Source organism: Lampetra planeri, chromosome 41 (assembly GCF_965212315.1).
Source record: "Lampetra planeri chromosome 41, kcLamPlan1.2.h2, whole genome shotgun sequence".
Lineage (NCBI taxonomy): Eukaryota > Metazoa > Chordata > Hyperoartia > Petromyzontiformes > Petromyzontidae > Lampetra > Lampetra planeri.
Window position 1 is genome coordinate 3445965 of NC_136147.1, and position 18720 is coordinate 3464684.

The 18720-nt window shown below is 46.1% G+C and overlaps 1 protein-coding gene across 2 annotated transcripts; it reads right to left on the reverse strand.

Moving 5' to 3' along the window:
- Positions 1-1682: 1682 nt before the first annotated feature.
- On the reverse strand, positions 1683-15049 carry LOC144732102 (eukaryotic translation initiation factor 4E-like). Of its 2 annotated transcripts, none has more exons than XM_078613373.1 (7): positions 14993-15049; positions 12098-12210; positions 11238-11333; positions 9598-9661; positions 8749-8862; positions 7338-7477; positions 1683-5164 (listed from the first exon to the last, which is right to left on the reverse strand). In XM_078613373.1, exons 1-7 carry the CDS (start codon positions 15008-15010, stop codon positions 5050-5052), a joined length of 660 nt encoding a protein of 219 aa, XP_078469499.1. In that variant the 5' UTR covers positions 15011-15049; the 3' UTR covers positions 1683-5049. The 2 variants fall into 2 exon arrangements, with proteins under 2 accessions (XP_078469499.1, XP_078469500.1); XM_078613374.1 differs by lacking the exon at positions 14993-15049 and adding an exon at positions 14899-14970.
- Positions 15050-18720: the final 3671 nt, after the last annotated feature.

Sequence of the window (18720 nt, forward strand, 5' to 3'; positions counted from 1 at the left end):
TGTTCTGATGAGGTTGATGGTTCCACCAGCAGTATCTTCGAGGAGAAAGAATGTCAGTCAGCAGGTGCGGCGATGTTTGGGTCTCGAATGAGGTGTTCATTCTGGACGTACCGCGTTGTTCGTGATTGTCTGGCATTGTGCGTTGTGCTTACAGTTTTCGATTTACCAATGAACTCTGTTACCTTAAGAATATATTTCTATTCTGAAATCTAGTTCAATTGGGCTGGATTGTAAGGTCACTATCAGTAGGGAGCATAGCCACATGTAGAACACTACTTTGTGAAGAAGTAAACAGTGGTTATAATAGAGATTCTAGCCTTCAAAATGGGAATGTGGAATTTCCACCACTGGCTGAAGGCCATCAATGCAGGCAAGTGCAACCACACTGAGCAGGGCGATACTACAGAACGAACTTATTGCGTGAACAAGTGATTGAAATACATGTACAGCATTTTTGTCAATCCACTGCTGGATGAGGGCCACCCAAACACACGGGTGTGGGTCATGAGAATTATTCAATCATACTGCACCAATCATACTGGTGGTGGTCAGTGTGGGTTGAAGGCAGGTAGCATAGCGTATGTATGAAAAAATAAGAATAGGGTTAACCCTTTCTGGCAATAAAACAGCTGTGTTAAGATGTTCAAACACCAAATAGAAACCTTTTCCAAGGAATCAAGTCTGCATTATTCACACAGTACTTGTGGTGAATATGCAAACACATGTTCTGATAATTAAATATATGATGCGCTGTCTTTGAACCCGATTGGCCTACACCAGACAGCCTTCTTTAGGGCCTCGTCTCACAAGTGTCAGACCAGAGAACGCCAAAGGGCGAACAGGACAAACACAATGAATGCCCTTATAGTTCGGGGTGAGTAGCTACAAAACGATACTTTTTTTGCCAGCATTAAAGTGTGAAAAAATAAGATTCGGGTTTACCCTTTCTGGCAATGAAACAGGTGTTAAGAAGGTCAAACACCAGATAGAAACCTTTTTTTGCAAGGAATCTTTGAAGCTGGTAAAAGGTCCCATTTTGTAGCATAGCAGCGAGTTACAGCACAAGAATGGATTGTGCTGCAATGCCCCACAGTTGCCTATGACAACCTGGCACGCATAGTGGTCAACCATCCAAGCGTTTTCCAGGCTCAACCCATGCTTAGCTTCCGTGATCTGACGAGATCGGGCGCTTGTCACAGCTTGTCACCAAGTAGGGTATATAGCATGTGTAGTGACATAGCGCCAACTGCTGTCCAGCAGCTGCAACTGCGGTGGACAGTTAGCGCACACGCCGTTGAGCATATACACGGGTGTGCCGGCAGGGCGGAGGAACTGGGACAAGGGTCACGGAAGACCTCATCTGGAAGCACCCGGAACCCGCGAGTGGGTTCAAGAAGGGAGGCGTGGCCAGGACGGAGCCAGGCCGCACCAAGTAGGATAAACGCAGCAGAGCAATAGCTCTGGGCTGCCAGTTTTGCGAATGGACTGGTCTCGTCGTCGCTGCCGTCTTCACTAGATCGCTGCGCATCCGGATAGTTGTTAGTCTCAGTCGACGCTGGCTAGACGAGGGAGTGCATGAGGGCGAACCTGTTGAAGTTGGAAGCTGTACGAGATCTGAATAAGGTGCCCTCCTGCAACTACTTCGTCTCCGACTTGTGCTATACTACACATGTATTAGAAGATAATTTAATCACGTCTTTATTCCAACTAATGACATAAATCCAGGCGCAAATAACAAAATGCTGCCAGAGCTTATTTAGGAGGTGTTAATTCATCATTGCAAAAATGTCAGTCGCCCATTTCAGCCGCCGTACTGCATCGACACACGGGAACTTCTGAGAGAAAAGTATACAGAGGCGCCGCATCACGTAGGCCCATCATTTTTTTCCTTACGAGTTCATGAAATAAACAATTTAATAGCAAAATAGGTTACCGGTACAAAACACGTTATTTGCTCAGATGATAATCTTACACGCAGAGAAAAGTCAGGAGAAAGGAAACTAGCGTAACAACGAAATCTCCTGGTTGCGAAATTGGCCACACGTAATGCATGGCTTCACAACCATGGCAAGAGTCCACACTTCTACGCGTGAGCACACGAGACGACACTTCAATTAAGCTAGCCACAAGCCGCCATGTCCACTACACATATAAAATCACGTACTGCACTTATACACGCCGCGAAACGCAGAGGTTTGCTATTGTCGCTTGAGATTCAGGTCAGGTTCCTATTTGCCACAGCCACTTAGTTCCTTGAGCAGCCCAAATTGCCTTCATATTGGTTTCAAATCCCGTTTACTGCCCTGAACCCGTGGTGGACATTACACGTTCTTATGGCACGCGGAGTCCTTCCAAAGGATATCCGTCGACCAGCCTTACGAGAAGACGGGCCAAGGTGACCACCAACTGGAATGAACTGACAACGGTCCGGTTGCAATCTGTGCACTGCCCTACACCAATGCGTCAAACCGGCTGGTAATCGTTTCATTATCAAATACATTCAGGCCATTCCCATTCACCAATGAAGGCCACCCCACATCATGTCGTTTATTGGGCTTTTGACCACTACGCTAGTCAGTTTAGGTTAAAGGCGAGAGGGCAGGACTGGTTGCGATATCACTTGCCACTGATGCTAGCCGTGACCAGGAAATCCAACTCGGGTGGCCGCATTCATAGCGCCGCTGGCTAATCGCTGCCACCACAAACTACGGCTCCTCCCCTGGAGATTTAACCAAGTTTAGGCGAGGGTCAGGGCTCGTTCTTAGCCCTGGCACTAAACCCAGCAGCACCTTAATTCGGTCTATTCATCCTTCAAAGCAGTCTGGCCTACACAGGGAACAAACAGCTGCTACGGCAAGACAGGAAGCCAACATTCACCCCGTCATTGTGGCGGCATTACGCTGCCAAACAATTGTGTAAAATGCCATTGCAAAAAAACACCGAGGGCACGTGCTTCGGGCCCAGCACCCGAAGTAGCCGGAGGACCCTGTTTACGCGCTTCCGTGTCGATAGCGGGCTTGTGTTAAGGTGCGCGTCTCTGCGGAGCAACCGTGTCGAAGATCTGCGACGGCGATTGACGTTGAACCGAGAGCCAGGACGAGAAGTCGATCAAGCCGATTAATCGACGAGAAATTGCATTCACCTACATTTCAACTTGATTTCAAACGTAGACGTCCATGTATGATTGTTACACACATTACATCCATACGAGAGAATTGCTCTTCTTGTGGTCGATACCTGTGCCCCTTTAAAAAAATTCAAGCTCCTCCACCCCACGTCCTGCAAACTGAAGGCGAGAAACCCCTGGCAATTCATGGTCAAGAGTCGGCTGACGATGCTGGCGATGCCACCAAGCACCTGCCCATCACCTCCTGTCCAGCAGCACACGTAAGGGTAGAGTTGAGACCCCTCCCCCCCCCCCTCAATTACTTTCGTGTCATCAGATTAGTGGAGTAACTTAACCAATTATCGGTAAACTAATAGATTACCTAAATAATCGGAACAGCCCGGCTCTAGAAAAAAGATTAAGCGTTTATTAAAACGCAGTTGACAAAAGAAACGCTTTCATTTCTTAAAGTACGCCGGTCGGCAACGTTGGTTGGCTTGCGCTGCCGATACGAGAATCTCGAGTGCACCATTTCGACTCGCGCGCTAGAAACTAAATGCACACCTACCTCTCCCGCAGCCACCGCAAGCACGCGTGAAGTACAGCGCTTAAATAATAAACGTGCGCACCCGAGGGTGCTAAATGTACAGTGTGACAAAAAACGAGTACTTAATGAGTGGATTGCAATGTTAGACCATAGACACTTAAAACACACTATAATAAATACATTTTAAGTGTTGTGTGCCAGTCCGCTCTCGTACAGACTGCCAACACTTGTGCTGCGTTCGCTTGCTCTAGCATCCAGCAATGGTTATCACACAAACAGTACTGTACGATACACAAAAATAATCAAAATCAAAATATGATAGTGTCAGATGTGGTAACCTAAATTTGCAGTTTGGAAATATTAAGAAAACGTGCGGATGCGCGCACACATCAGGTCAAGAGTTTTTCAATCTTACACTAAGAGTTTGGATGCAAATAACAAAGCTCAATTAGTGCATGGTAACCTAGGGCAGGTTGCCAAGTTGCAGATATCCCTCCTATACCTTGCAAGAAACACCTCTATGCAGACTTTAGCTAACGCCCCAAGCACACGGCTTCACGAAGACCGCTGCCACGTGCACACATGGGGGGGACCTGACTGCAACATTCGAGTTTACATTATTTTTTGTTTGTTTTTAAAGGCCTAAGGCATTTGTGTAAACTCACACCAGATTGGCCCTCGAGGAATTGTGGGGTGTGGGAGGGAGGGTTAGGGGGGATGTAGACATCAAGGGAGGGGAGGGAGTCATGTGGGTTGGCTAAGTTGTCTGAAAGACAACCCAAACGGCTGTTATTTTGTACACACACCTGGACTGTGCGTTCCAAGCCGACACAGGCCGCAAGCCTTTCTTCGTGAAATCGAAAGCCGCGACCCCGGGTCCTCTAGTGGTGCAATTGTGATATGATCGACATAACGTTGAACGTAGTGTTCACCACATTCCGACACGTGGTGCGGTTTGGGAGCGGGCACTGCAGCCGTGTCCTGACACACGGCGGCGCATGCCGGCACCCGTCACCGCCTTGCACCAACGTAAAGTAGCGTGCTGGGGAATTTGAAAACCACAATTGTTCTGCACTCATTTCAAGGTTTTCTGGACCAGATTACGAATACGATTCTTGACGCAATTTGCAAGAGCGCCTGCGGAAAAACTGTGAACATGACGTCGTTTTGGTAAGGAGTTAAAGTACCAGTCAATTGTGTTTTTTCGGTTGCATCTTGCGATACGAAGGTGGCTCGCGACGGATATGACACTGGAAGGGAGATGGGAGGGGGGGGGGTGAGGTGGGCTGGCAATGGGGCGTCATGGGGTGCAGCACGGCGATGGAGCCATGGGAGGGGGGGGGCGTCGAGGTCTGGGGGGGGGGAGAGGTGGGGGGCAGCAATGCACCCGCCCCCCTCACACGGTAAACATGTTCTTGGTGCTGGAACCGCTCTTTGTCGCCGTGTCCGTGTGGGACTGGTAGCCGATGATGATGCGAGGAGGCAGCGCCAGGCGGTCTTTGTACACGCGCCTGTGGTGAGCACAGGGAGACGCGCATCGCTCGTTAAGCAGGCGGACACGGCAGGAGCGTAAACTTGCGCGGCGGCTTGGGTCACCGTACATATTCGTTTCGATAAACCCTTGTCTGGAAAAGCGATTGGCTCAACTAAATAATACGCGCACGGCTCTTTTGTCGATCTAACCGCTGCCGGGTGAGGGCCTCCCCAAGCCGTGCAGGTTGTGCGAGTTTATTTGGCGACACATCACCACGCTGGCGAGTGAGGGGTTGGTGAAAGTGTGGAGCGTAGGCCCAGCAGTACGGTATAACAACTGACTTTGCTTCACTGCCGTCTGTTAGCAGCAATGTAGCCTCCACAGGATGTGGGGTGCAGGAAATTACAACCCGATGACTTAAAACATGTCAATATTCACTGCAACAGAATTATTCAATTGTCACAATTCAGGATCCCAATCCAATGTAAGAGTTAAATAATGTTTCTCTTGATATCACCGTCCCGTTTGTCTTTTTTTTTGTAGTGTCCACTCCACTAGCCCATGAATACAATTGGCATATGATAAAACATATAAATAACACATTCTTATATACACAGTTTGTTCCATGTGTAGTGACCGTGATTGTCACTGTGTGGTGCCGGGCTTATGAAGCCACGGCAGATAATGCGTTGACATTATGTGGAGCCCGCTTACTGGGCATAGTACCAGCCCTAGCGGGGCTTGGGTGAGCGCTGGTCAGCGCGGGGGCACCACGTACAGTGTGCAGTGCAGGCTCCCGGTGAGGGAGCGAGAGAGAGTGTCAGCCAGCCAGGGTTACACGCTGGGGCAATGACCTGCTGTCACGTGACCGGATGACATTGGAGGGGGGCCACCGGTGGACGGGGGCCGCTGGGCGGTCACGTGGTATAGAGGAGCTCTCGGGAGCCTTTGGGAAATAACTCGAGAGATCTAGAAGGTGGGTGGGACGAGGGGCGGAGCCAACCCCAGCCCAGGCCGATATAACGGGGTGGGGGGGGAAGCACTGTGAGGGGCTCGGGGTTCTTCGTGTTGCTGGTAATAAAGATCCACGTCGGGTAAAAGAAGCCTCTAGCCACGCGGTCCGGGAAACCAGCTTGTGGTCCGGGAAACCAGCTTGTGGTCCGGGCCGGGATAGCGAACCGTGTCTAGTTCTGCCGTAGTGTGGCTAGATGAGCATTCAACACCCAAGTGTAGGTTGTGTTATGTTATGTTGAATTACTGAATTAATAGTGTTGCTCCCAAGACAACGTCTGCCACTCAGTTGGACTCACTACACATGCATCGTGAACATAGGACAACAGTCATGGATTAATCGTTGCGAAGAACTCTTTTCGTTAGGACAGCAAAGTTACGGATGTTCGTGATGAGCAATTAAAACAGCAGGGTGGGTCATGCTCATTTCGTCTGTGTTGCAATGCTGATTAAAATAAATGTGTCATTTAATCGCCACCACGCCCTCTATAACCGCTGCTTGGTGTAGTGGTTATAGAAGGCGTGACTCACAATCACAAAGTCTGGAGTTAAAATCTAAATTTAGAGATTGACTCAGACCATCATCATCCCTCTGGGGTGAAAAACTATTTGTACAATGTTCTGAAAAGCCAACGGTGATTGTCCGAGAAATTAGCCCCAACCAAAAAATTTGAAACTTACAAGTTTGGCCAAGAATCAACGAAGGGAGAGGAGAGTCCTGCAATGCTTGTTCACGCATTTCAATCAAAACTAAAAAACGTTCATGAGCTCTGTCATCTGTAAACGGGAGTCATGAGAGACCTTGTGAAGATGAGCCAATGTGAACAAAAATGTTGGTTTGTAACAGTATTGCTTCGATATTTACCCAATCAAACCAGCCACATTAATCAAAACGTTACCCCCTAAACTTAGCGGAGACAAAACAGGCAGTAAAAAGATCTGCCTTGGCATCCAAGCCCTCTCTTCAGACTGAACCAAGACCCGCTGTCTCATCGCGGCCTACCAACGTACTACCTCTTGTACGCCTGGCGTGAGCGCTCTGGTTATTACCGCTAATTAAATACTCACGAAGGACACATGCTGGAACACGATGCACAATCCGGTCATGCATGTGCGCGATTTCCACCCAAACTTGTGGTCTTTTACAAAAAATAAAACAAGCAAGTTATTTTGAGAATAAGCAGAAGAGAACGCCTTACCCAATGCCAACAACCGATTCGCGGTTGTCGCAGTCCGCCGTCCACACAGCGATCTTGTCCGCCTTCGGCCGCACGTTAACCACCGCGCCACACACGTCGTCGCTGTGGTCGTCAAATGCCTCCCCGATGAGGCACAGCAGCTGCAGCCAGACACAGCGACACTCGTATGTGAATGTATGTACGTTGAATTTATTTCCTACCATACGTAGCCAACCGTGCGAATCGGAAGTATGGGGGGGATTGACAACAAACTTAACACAAAAAGCAGTTCTAAAGAAATTCGTTTTCAATCTAGGTTTACAAGCACGTAGCTCTAGTGGATTCCTAATATCGTAAGAGTGTTCGAGACGGCCGAAAAAGCACATTTGAAAGCACGCAACGCAGCGACTGTCTTTGTTCAATGGCTCGACAAAAGCTGCTGCGAGGATGACCAGAGTAGTTTGCGTGATGGTCTTTGCTCTTTAACGAGATTAGCAAGATATTTTGGTTAACTTGTGGCAAGCACTTTGTGTGCAATGAGTGTGCCCTTTATAACCGGAATAAGGTATAGGGTGGTTTATAGTAATACAGTATATAATTTAATGTTGGGTTTATCTATGGCAGTATATAGTACGGTATATGCTCGTGTGATGTAAGAGAATAAAGTTTAGATGGAAGCATATTATATAATGTTTACGACGTAGAATTGTAATGTATTACTTGCTGTTAGTAACTCAGCTTATTGTAGAGTATAGTAAGTATACTGATGGTGCTATGCAGTTTATACTTTAGTTTTTTATGTAGTTTATACTTTAGTTTTCTACGTGGTTGTTTAGTAACTGCAGCTACATATCAATAACATTCCTTTCCTTTGTTAATGCTACTCCCTGCACCCCCCCCTTGGTGCTGTTGATCCTGCATAATGCATGGGCATAATATGCCTTTGAAACCCCCCCCGCCCACCTCCTACGCATTTTCCATGAATATGCTAAATTCCTCTTCATATGCACATTCTTTTTTGTTAAGGCGCTCTTCCACCTCCAACCCAGTTTTTATATATAAGCTCCTAGCTTGGTAGTGTCTCATTCTTCACCTGAAGACGGCTGCTTGCGTTGTAGCCGAAACGTCGTGAGAATTATTTCATTTTATTATGTTTTATTTTTATTATTTTATTACTTCCCTTCTACGTGACTTTACCGAAAGAACCAAGAAGATGAATCCCTGCAGTCACGAAAGCTTTAAATCGAAATTCAAAAAACACTCGTTCATTACTAGTTAAAATTATTGTCCACAGCCCCTTTAGCTCATATTATTATTAAAACATTTGTTTACAAATGAGCCAAGTTATTTGGTTGGTACCATCTGGAACGGCGGGGACTCAACACCAATTGCACTGCCAGCACACTCAACAGCTACGCCCAGCGGCACGCACCGTCTCTAGCCAGTAGCGGTCGAGGTCGGAGTGCCTCTGCGTCTTGGTGAGCGTGATGAGCCAGCGGCCGCCACGCTTGTTCCTCTCGTCCTCCCACATGGGCTCAATGCCGTCCTGGGGAGGAGACACACATGGTGGGGAAAAGAGGGTTAACCCCCAGGTATCGACCCAAGGTCGCATCTGTCTATTCAGATACGGCAAGCACATCAGCTTTAGATAGAGATTGGAGGAGTTCCACAGTGGATCGCCAAAGATAGTTTGCTTTGTTAAAAAAACTTCAAGTATTTTATATTTTACCAGGTAAGGACGACTCGAGTTTTCAGAAACAATCTGGCCACAAATGATACCTCAACAGAGTGGCTTATCACGTGAAAATTTAAAGCAGCCAAACACTCTAAACGCGTCATGTTGATTCTAAATGGAGGGAAAAACCGGAGAACATGCAAACTTCAAAAATACAGGCGTCAGGGTCAGGATTGAACCCACAACCTCCTGTATAGTTAACATCTGAAAGGGAAATAAATGTTTACAACGCAGATGTCAAGCGCGACGGTGCGGGGCTCGGAGATGTTGATGACCAGACGTCGACGCTCGTTCTCTTCACATACGTCGCACGCTCGGAGAAGAATCCACCGCTGTTCATTCAGCCCTAAAGCTCGCCGTCGACGTAACAAGAGCCCTCTCGCCATTGACATCGTAAAGCCTTAAATGTCGCAGGTGACCGTCAGAAGAGGCAGGCGTCCCTCGCCGACCTGATCCAAGGCTTCGCAGTCACTCTCCTCACCTACCCCTGCGATCCATCAAATCACCAATGATTCCGTGAGACTCACTTTGCAGCGGCGAGCTCACCTTGAAAAGGGAGTAATCACAGCCTGGCATGAGACGGCTTGCAACCTGGATGTGATTGTACAACCTGGAGCAACATAAAAAAAAACATTCAAATGTATTACATTTAAACCAAATGTCTCATAACTACTATATATCGTTATTTTTTTACTAGGTTGCCCTTACAAAAAGAAACAGTTTCATGCATCTCATTTTCTTGTTAAATGAAGGAAACACTGACAATCTCTGTAACTCCCACAAAGCAATATTTCAACATCAGCATTTTCAAAAGCAATCGCGTAGGGTGACTGGAAACGTTCATGGCCAAAAATGATGAATGCTCATGACAAATGTTTGGGGCTCTTAAAGCGTTTCATTCCATTTAACAAACAAGATGTTTCACAAACAATACGGAGATAATGGTCATCATGGGTGCAAGATTATCTGCTGCTGTGTCTATCGTCTGGGATTCCCTCACCCGGCCATTCATGCAACCGACTTCCTGACCCCGTGACCCCGTTCAAGTCCAGCCTTCAAGACTTCTTCTCTGCTCATGACTGTCTATTATCTACGATGTCTCTTCACACACGCGTATCTTACCTCGAAAGTACAGGGGGAGGCATAAGTCCTTTGCTCTGGAAAGCAAACGTCCTGCTGTTTTGTAGCATCTTGAGATGCAAATCCAAATTGTAAATTCTCGTACATGTTGTTTATGTCGTTTATTGTGAAATTTCGGTCACAGTTCCTATGATCACTGTTACATTGCTTATGGCTTTATTTTGGTGATTTCGAAAACGTTTTGTGGTTCGGCCATGTTTGTTTGTTGTAGTACGGAGTTAGAATGATGGCTTTAATCTACGTTGTCTTGTTGTTGTTGTTTGACTTGCATCCCACTGGGATTTTTGCACAGCGTTGGTGTATGGTGCTTTTTTTCTGGAAGACGTTGCAGTTTTTTCCTGGATTTTTCTGTTTACCCATAGTCACTTTAAGATGTTTTCTTGTTCATGATTTTGTTTTTTGTTTGTTGCGGTTGCACCCGATTCAAGATCCGAATGGCTCACAGGGCTATACCTAATAAATGAAACTGATTATCCTGAATGCTAAGTGTACGATGTGGTCAGCCCAGCAAAGTAAATTGTTGTACTGTACTCCTAATGCCTAACGTCTATGCTCCCTGCCTTCACCAACCCGCACTAACCAGTGTGGAATACGAGAAAAAAATCCCATCAATAACCGCACTAAACAGGGTGGCCCCTCATCCAGCAGTGGATTGAAAATGAGCTGGACACGGCAATGATATGAAATTGTAATATTTTTATCAATTAAAAAATAATTCGTGGCATATAGGTCCACCATCCTATGGGCCTTCCGAATTGTGTTACAAAAGCATTTAAGCTGCCAAACTCTGGACAGGTTTTGACTTGTGTGTGGATGTATGTATATTTATATAATATAATGCATATACGTATGTATACAGATATATATTCTGGATGTATTGATTTACATACCTTCGCAACATCCCACACAGACCAGCGTGGCCATGTGTGGTCAAATAATCCCCATGAACCGCACGGCGTGAGAAGCCCCTCATCTATCAGGGGATTGACAAAAACGGCTGTACGTGTACAGATAAGTGTTAAAAGCGTGTTAACGTATGTACGTACGCCCAAAAGTCCTCAACCGTGTCCACTTTGGTGATGAGTCGCAGGTTGGCCTGCCATGACTTGCTCTTGTCATTCTTATAGAACCAAAGAGCCCACCTACAGCACACAGACACATTCATGTGAAGCTCAAATATATCATTGGAAAGGTTATCACGAGGCTTGAACTTGCTTCTTATAGGCTTCTTAATCAGTACATTCAAAAAGCTGCCTTGTACCAAAAGTAGGCTAAACCAATTTCGGGAAAACCGAAGAAAATAGCTTTGCATTCACATATAGTCCTGATTAAAAGACGTCAGGAAATTTAGATGCATCAGCAGCTTTAGAATAATTTCAAAACCCCATCTAATATGGGTAAATATGACACGGGTAAACGTGCAGTAACATTACACAGGCTATGCAAATCATGGTACCCAATATAATATACGGCACTTAAATGTATCGTCTTATAAATAGTGGACAATCTTGTAAGTCTCAAAAGTGTTACAATACCGGTAAACATGTATGCAAGTAGAATTCCATTGTGAGTCTTCACATGTAAAACGTAACTCTTCAGTCACGAGCTAATATCCATTCAAGTGGCTACATATAGATTGGACGCTGGGCATAATTGCAACTTGCATGCCCAGGTGCCAGGTTTCAGACTACGTACCTGATTGGAAGATGCACCCCCAATTTTTACTTTCAATTATTTTAAAAAGTGCATTTTATAATCTTAATATGGCCGCATTAAACTGTGAATATATAATCTAAAATTACTAGAAGGTAGCTCCCAATCCCACAGAAATTGATGCGATAACATTTTTTCATAATCGACCAGGTAATCGGCAATCCATTACTTAAGTCATCAGATAGCCCAGCACCTGTTCTGCAGCGGGTGCTTGATGTAGTGTTCCGGATCGACGTCCGTCTGGTCCGTCTCCGAGTCCTCCACCTTCTCCGGCTCCTCCGGCGTCAGCGCACGTATGGCCATTTCCTGGGATCACAGGAAACGCGTAATGATGAGCACTCACGCCCTCGACATCAACATATAAACAGTTGTGTCTGCTCCATGAGTGGTGTAATAAGCACGGGTGGCAGTGACGTAGTGGTCAGCACCCAGCGATTCGAAGTTGATTCCCGGACACAGCTAACATCCCGTGGTCACATGTGAACTCGCATCAACCAGCACTGACCAACATGGTGAAGTATGTTCAAACATAACCCCATGACCTACATGGCTTCGGAACGTAAAGCACTAGCATATTTGCTTGAAATGTTCATATATTGTAAATGATCGATTCTCAAAGTAACTATTGCCATCCTTGCGTGACTGCTATCACAAATTATCATCATTGCTGTGCCTACGTTGTTATGGACAAATGCTTTAATGTATGTATCATGAGCATTAGAATATATTTCAATCGAGAAATCAAAGCACTGCTACATGTTGAACACCAGCCTTTGAGAGTTGTCAAGTCTAATGTAGGCTTGAATAAAGCATTACAATGTTAATTATGCTATTCGGCGAGGATCAACATCTTAAAGATCCATTCCTTGGGGAGGTGAGAGAGAATAAAGACATTTTTATGAAAATCCAGATGGCCAACGTGACAAAATGGCCAAAACACATATGTTGGCAATATCAAAATAATTCACCACCGTTAGAAAATACGAGGCGATAAGAGCATTTTCCCAAAAAGAAAATGATTAAAATGAACATTATTCAAGCTGACAATCAGGCTCGTTGTGTTCAGTTTTAATAAACACACATAACGTTAATGATCCCTTATCTACTCAATCCCAAAACAAACTCCAACGCAGACAGGCTCAGTCTAACCAACCTAAGGCAACAACGTTAACAATACCACAAATCTCCGTCCAACACAACACAGACTAGACAATAAAAAAACTTTGCCTCCATCATTATTCACACTGCCCAAGAATAAACAATAGTTTAAGGCAGCGGTTTGAGTAAGGCTCTTAAGACAGTAAATGTATAACATGCTTCCCAACAAACACAATTACACCCACGCTAAGCAACCACTAACAGCATACATAACAGTGCCATGCAAACAGAGCCAGATGATAAAGCTTAGGCCAAAGGCGCAGGAAAATGCCATTCATAAAATTCACTTTTGGTTAGCGCATTGTAGTGTACTATGAACCTAGGAAACCTTACGATGATTCATGGCCACGGCTTAACATCAGTTAAGAGTGATATTTGAAATGGTCTTGGGCACTTACTCAGCGTAAAAGTATGGTCAAATAATCCCCATGCCGTGTGGAAGCCCGTGTGCGCTAAGTGTAACAACGCAAACGCTTAAGTTTTACAATGCGACGTATGAATGTTGAACTTCTTTCGAACCGTACGTAGCCAACCGTGCTGATCAGATGGTTCACTGAGACAAATAATTTCCGAGTTTATGCGAATGCCGGTACCTCCCTGCTTAAACTAGCAGGGGGGGGGGGTAAACCTCTGCTCATAATGGCAATTCAGCGTTCCCATGGTGGGGCTATTTTTTTGCACAGTTTAAGACACTTTTCTTCTTATTACGGTCCTTCGTCAGATAATATGAGCAGAGGATAATAAGCGTAAAGGATCGTGAGAGATGGCGACGGATTGGAGAGGCATCGGGCTATTGATCATGACTAATGATGCGCATAGGGGACTATCAAAAAGTACTGTTACTCGCATTCGCAATAGCGTTTGGAGAGAACTGGACCGTGCTACAAAAGTACTCGTAGATATTTCTAGCATATGAAGCGCACCATTATATAAATAGCAAAAGAGGACGTAATGCACATTCATAACAGCACTAGCAGGCACAGTACAGTAACTCGCATAAACACAACCACTCGAGACTTTTCACAAAGTGGTGCAATTTGTTCTGACCCCGACCCCGGAGGGATGATGGGGGTTCAATCAACCCCCACCACCACAGGCTCCAGATCCAACATTCCTATAAAACGAGAGGGTGGGGGGGGGGAGTCCCATCCGATCATCCTTAGGGGCCATCTATTTAGTAGATACGCAAAAATCTGTCAAAACTTGACCCCTTCCCCCCTTCCTGTGCCTTTTACACCCCCACCTGCGTACGTACGCTTGACCCCCCCCCCCCCCGAATACTATAGAACGGCCCATATTTAATCCACGCAGAATCGATCAAGGATTAATAGTACGCAATCGTACGCATTTGGGTTATCACCCCCTATTGAATGGATGGCCTCTTACAGAAACACACCGTGACCCCCCCCCCCCCAACACGAGCGTATTTTAAGAGAAGAGATATTTAAGAGACGCAACGAGGCTAAGACAACGATTGACATAATTAAGGAACTGAGAGAAACGGGCCCAAGAGGAACACGACGCGATACGAGATTAGTTCGTGTGATAGCTGCCATCGCGCGAGACAATAAAATCAGCACCCGAAACCTCCCCCCCCGCCTCCGCACTTGAAGACGCTATCGAGGCCCTCATCCAGCAGTGGATAAGCCCCACGGCTGAGCAACGCGCCCGCACTTCGACAAAGGCCGCGGGACAACGGGAGAGGCCTTCAAAGCCCACGGCGCAGGCCTCACGCCAAACAACGCGAGCGGGCAGGCTTCTCTCACGCACTCAACGGGGGTGACACCAACAGCCCCAAGTGTCTCCCCCCCCCACCTCTACACCTCCGCGCGCAACCTTAGTGTAGTTAGCACGGCCGTCGTTGTTGTTCGTGGTTGTTGTTGTTAGGGTCGAGATGAAAACACAGAAGGCCGCGCACGTTTTGACTCACCGGCTCCGCGGTCGCCATGTTGTCAACGGACGAGGTCGGGGGGGTGGGGGCCGTTGAGGGCGGGGGGGGTGGTTCGTCACGTGGCGCGCGCTACGTCACGTGGGATCCGGCGGGGCGGGGCTTCGGGTTCAAATCCCTAACCCACGTGGTCTCTCCCACGCGCCCTTCCAGTCAGCGGAGTTCGTTGTCAGGCCGTGGTCGATTCACTGCTGGATGGATTCTTTCAGTTTCAGTTTCATTTACAGGTATTAGGTATAGCCCTGTGAGCAATTCGGCTCTTGAATCGGGTGCAACCGTAACAAACAAAAGACAAAAACATGAACAAGAAAACATCTTAAAGTGACTATGTGACTATGTGCAAACAGAAAATCCAGGAAAAAAGCAAAATATTCGCAATCCCCCGGGTATAATTTACATTTTTATTTTAAATATTGGATTTGCTCCTCCGGGAGTTTTCCCCCCTCCACAATTCGAATCAACATCGTGCGTTTAAGAGTATGTGGCTGTGAAACATTTCCACGTGACAAGCCACTTTCGTTTATTCATAAATGACGTCACGCACCTAGGTGGGGGTCAGACATTTGTGATGTGTGACGAGGGGGGGGGGGGTTGAGAAATGTGACGTCACATCAAAATGCGCAACTTTAAATAAATATAGACAACACGTTCTACTTAATTAAATCGACTTTTTAATAAATGTTTTCTCCTACAACATCAGAGTGCAACGCCACATTAAATACGCACTACAATGGCAATAGTTTAAAGCGATTTGAAGCATGTTTTATTTTTAGGGGGGAGGGGGAGAGCAGAGCTTTGTGACGTCATATTTGAGGGGGGTCTGACTTTTTGTGCCGCCGTGTGACGATGGGGGGGGGGGTAAAAAATCGTCCAAAATCGCGTGACGTCATTTATGGACGGCCCCTAAGGCAGATTTTTGTTTTGGGTTAGATCGCGTAAATATATAAATGTGTCGTTCAACCCGCCACCACCCGACACAGCCAATTCGTCAGCGTGGTCACGTAGCACACCGCTGTGTTGGAGAGCAAAGCCACAACATTTACAATTGGAGTACGACGTTTCGCCAGTAAGGGCTGGATAGCTCAGTGAGCCTTATCTGGTAAAAAAAAAAACACATTCCTGCGGAGGGAGCTGGTAGGTACGTTGGGTTGCTCGGTCAATGGCCAGGGTCAACGGCGGCGTGGTGTATTCCGCAAATTTGCCCGACTGTGAGGGCGGGCACAAGCCGGCGTGAGTAGGTTAAACGTTGAGTTTTCCTGGTAGGAACCTCCAGGTTACACCAGCCCACAGGGGATTATTGTGTCCGTCCGACGTGCAGGGAGGGGCTGGGTGGGGAGGGAGGTTGGGGAGGGGCTGGGTGGGGCTGGGTGGGAAGGGGCTGGTGGGGCTGGGTGGGGAGGGAGGGGAGGGGCTGGGTGGGGCTGGGTGGGGAGGGTGGGGCTGGGTGGGGGGTGTGAGGGGTGGGGCTGGGTGGGGAGGGGCTGCTCACCCCGTGGTGCCCTTATAAAACGTTTAACCTACTCACGCCGGCTTGTGCCCGCCCTCACAGTCGGGCATATTTGCGGAATACACCACGCCGCCGTTGACCCTGACAATTGACCGAGCAACCCAACGTTCCTACCAGCTCCCTCCGCAGGAATGTATTTAAACCTCCTTGCAATTGCTTCTTTCTTTAATCGAACATTCTCGCTGTATTCTTGATTTTACAATGGAGAAAGCACAAAGCACTTATCATTCAACCACGGCGTCAATGATTTAATTAATGTATTTGTACAGCTTTGGATCGAACGAAGATCGATATCTGAACACTCCTTGTCAATAAGCAGCCGGCAGTTCAGTCGGTTCAAAGTTTTGCTACTTAGATATCCGTTCCGGTTGGACGCAAAATGAGCACGTAACAATAATTAATGTTCCTAATACCAATGTTTCCATCGGGTTAATGGTAAAGAAACAGGCGTGGAATAACGAGGGAAAGTTTAACTCTGGTTTTTTTAACACGCACCTATTGCTTTGAAGAAGAATAAGAAAAATAACCTTTAAAATAAATATATTGTGTGTTTTATCGCAATAATTTCGTCTTGACATTTCCCGCAGTGTTTTCCTATTGGGCTTCGGAGCGAGATGTCATCGGCTGATCGCAGCTGGTTACCGTGGAGTCCATCTTACGTGGGGAAGAAGACCGCAGCCAAAGCATCTCCCGTGGATTTGGAAATGAATGAATGAATGGTTGTTGTATTCAAATACACACACCTCCCACCCTGTCAAAAACACTGTGACCTTAATAAAAACATCGTGTGGAAATACACACAATCACCCCCCCTGTCAAAACATTTTGTGGCCTTAATAATAACAAATTGTATTCAAATACACCCCCCCCCAAACACGTTTATCAATAATTATTTGTGGCCTTAATAATCACAAATTGTGTTCAAATAGGAGGATAAAACTCCACACATACAATTCCCCCCCCCCCCCCCAACATGTTTGTCAATAATACTTTGTGGCATTTAAAAGGAAACCTAAGTATGACATTTCAGGCAGTGATGGATCATCTTCACAGTAAACACATAGGGGGGCAGAGAGGTTCCCAGTAACCAGTTCAGAGTTTGTGAGAAATTGGATCCTCGTTCGGTGCAACACGATGGAATGCACAACACAGAATGATAATCTTAATTTAGACTGGAGGAATCCGATGAGCTATGAAGCTCTTTTTCAGTAGATGTCCAGTGTATCATATGTGAAGAAAAACACTTTTTGTGTTCCCTTCCTTCTCATTGATCGAGACATCGATGAAATAATGAGATAACTCACGTTAACTCACGTATGTTTATTGGACATGATGTACCGTTGCTCAAAAAAACAATTAACCCTACAAAAATATCGATAATTTTGTGTTATAGCAGTAAGCTAATCTAACATTTCCTGCATGTTTACTTGGGTATGCATTATCATCAGCAGCAATATTTTCATAATTATTTTCACAATCTTTCTGCACTCGGGGAGCCCGACAAGTAATCTGCCTTTGTATGCAATACAAACAAAATGCCAAGATGATATACATAGCGATGTTTTTTTGTGTATTGTCTGAAGATGTAAAGAATATTCCGGCGAAAAAATTACATTAATAGCACAAATTGAAAAGTTGGAGCGATTTTAAATAAACCGTGGTCAGTCTTCTGCGTTCGTTACTGCCAATTATTCAAGGTCACTCTGTAGTATTTGTTTTATTTCAACGTCTTCCGAACCTCTCCCACCGTTTGAACTCAACATATATTTGTTACACGGAGGGAAAAAAATCACGTGCAGCCAGTTATCCAGCTAGTTTATTTGGCAACAGCCCGCAGCAGCCACGAACAGACCTATTGTTGTTGTCGTGGTGGAAAGCCAGCAGCCAGCCAGGGAAACTCGAGGCCATAGATAACTAATTTTCAGAGGGGGGTCACGTCCACCGATAAGACATAATCATTGTGAGAGCCACCACACATTTGGTAGCATTGGGTTTGAACAGCATGATGGGGTGTTTTCACAATTGTCTATATATCTTTTTATTTTACCAGGTAAGCCTATATAGCTCTTTTTCAGAAGCGACCTGGCCACAAATAACAGGCCAAGTTGTGTATCGTGTGGAAATTTAATAGCAAGCCTAAAACTTTAAACGCAAGTTGATTCTAAATGTGGAGGGAATAACCGGAGGACCCGGAGAAAAATCC

Excerpts from the sequence above, each read along its gene's own strand:
- LOC144732102 (XM_078613373.1), bottom strand. Across the intron at positions 11,334-12,097 it reads AAGCACCCGCTGCAGAACAG|GTGGGCTCTTTGGTTCTATA; the intron begins GTGCTGGGCTAT and ends TGTGTGCTGTAG. Across the intron at positions 8,863-9,597 it reads GTGATTACTCCCTTTTCAAG|GACGGCATTGAGCCCATGTG; the intron begins GTGAGCTCGCCG and ends TCTCCTCCCCAG.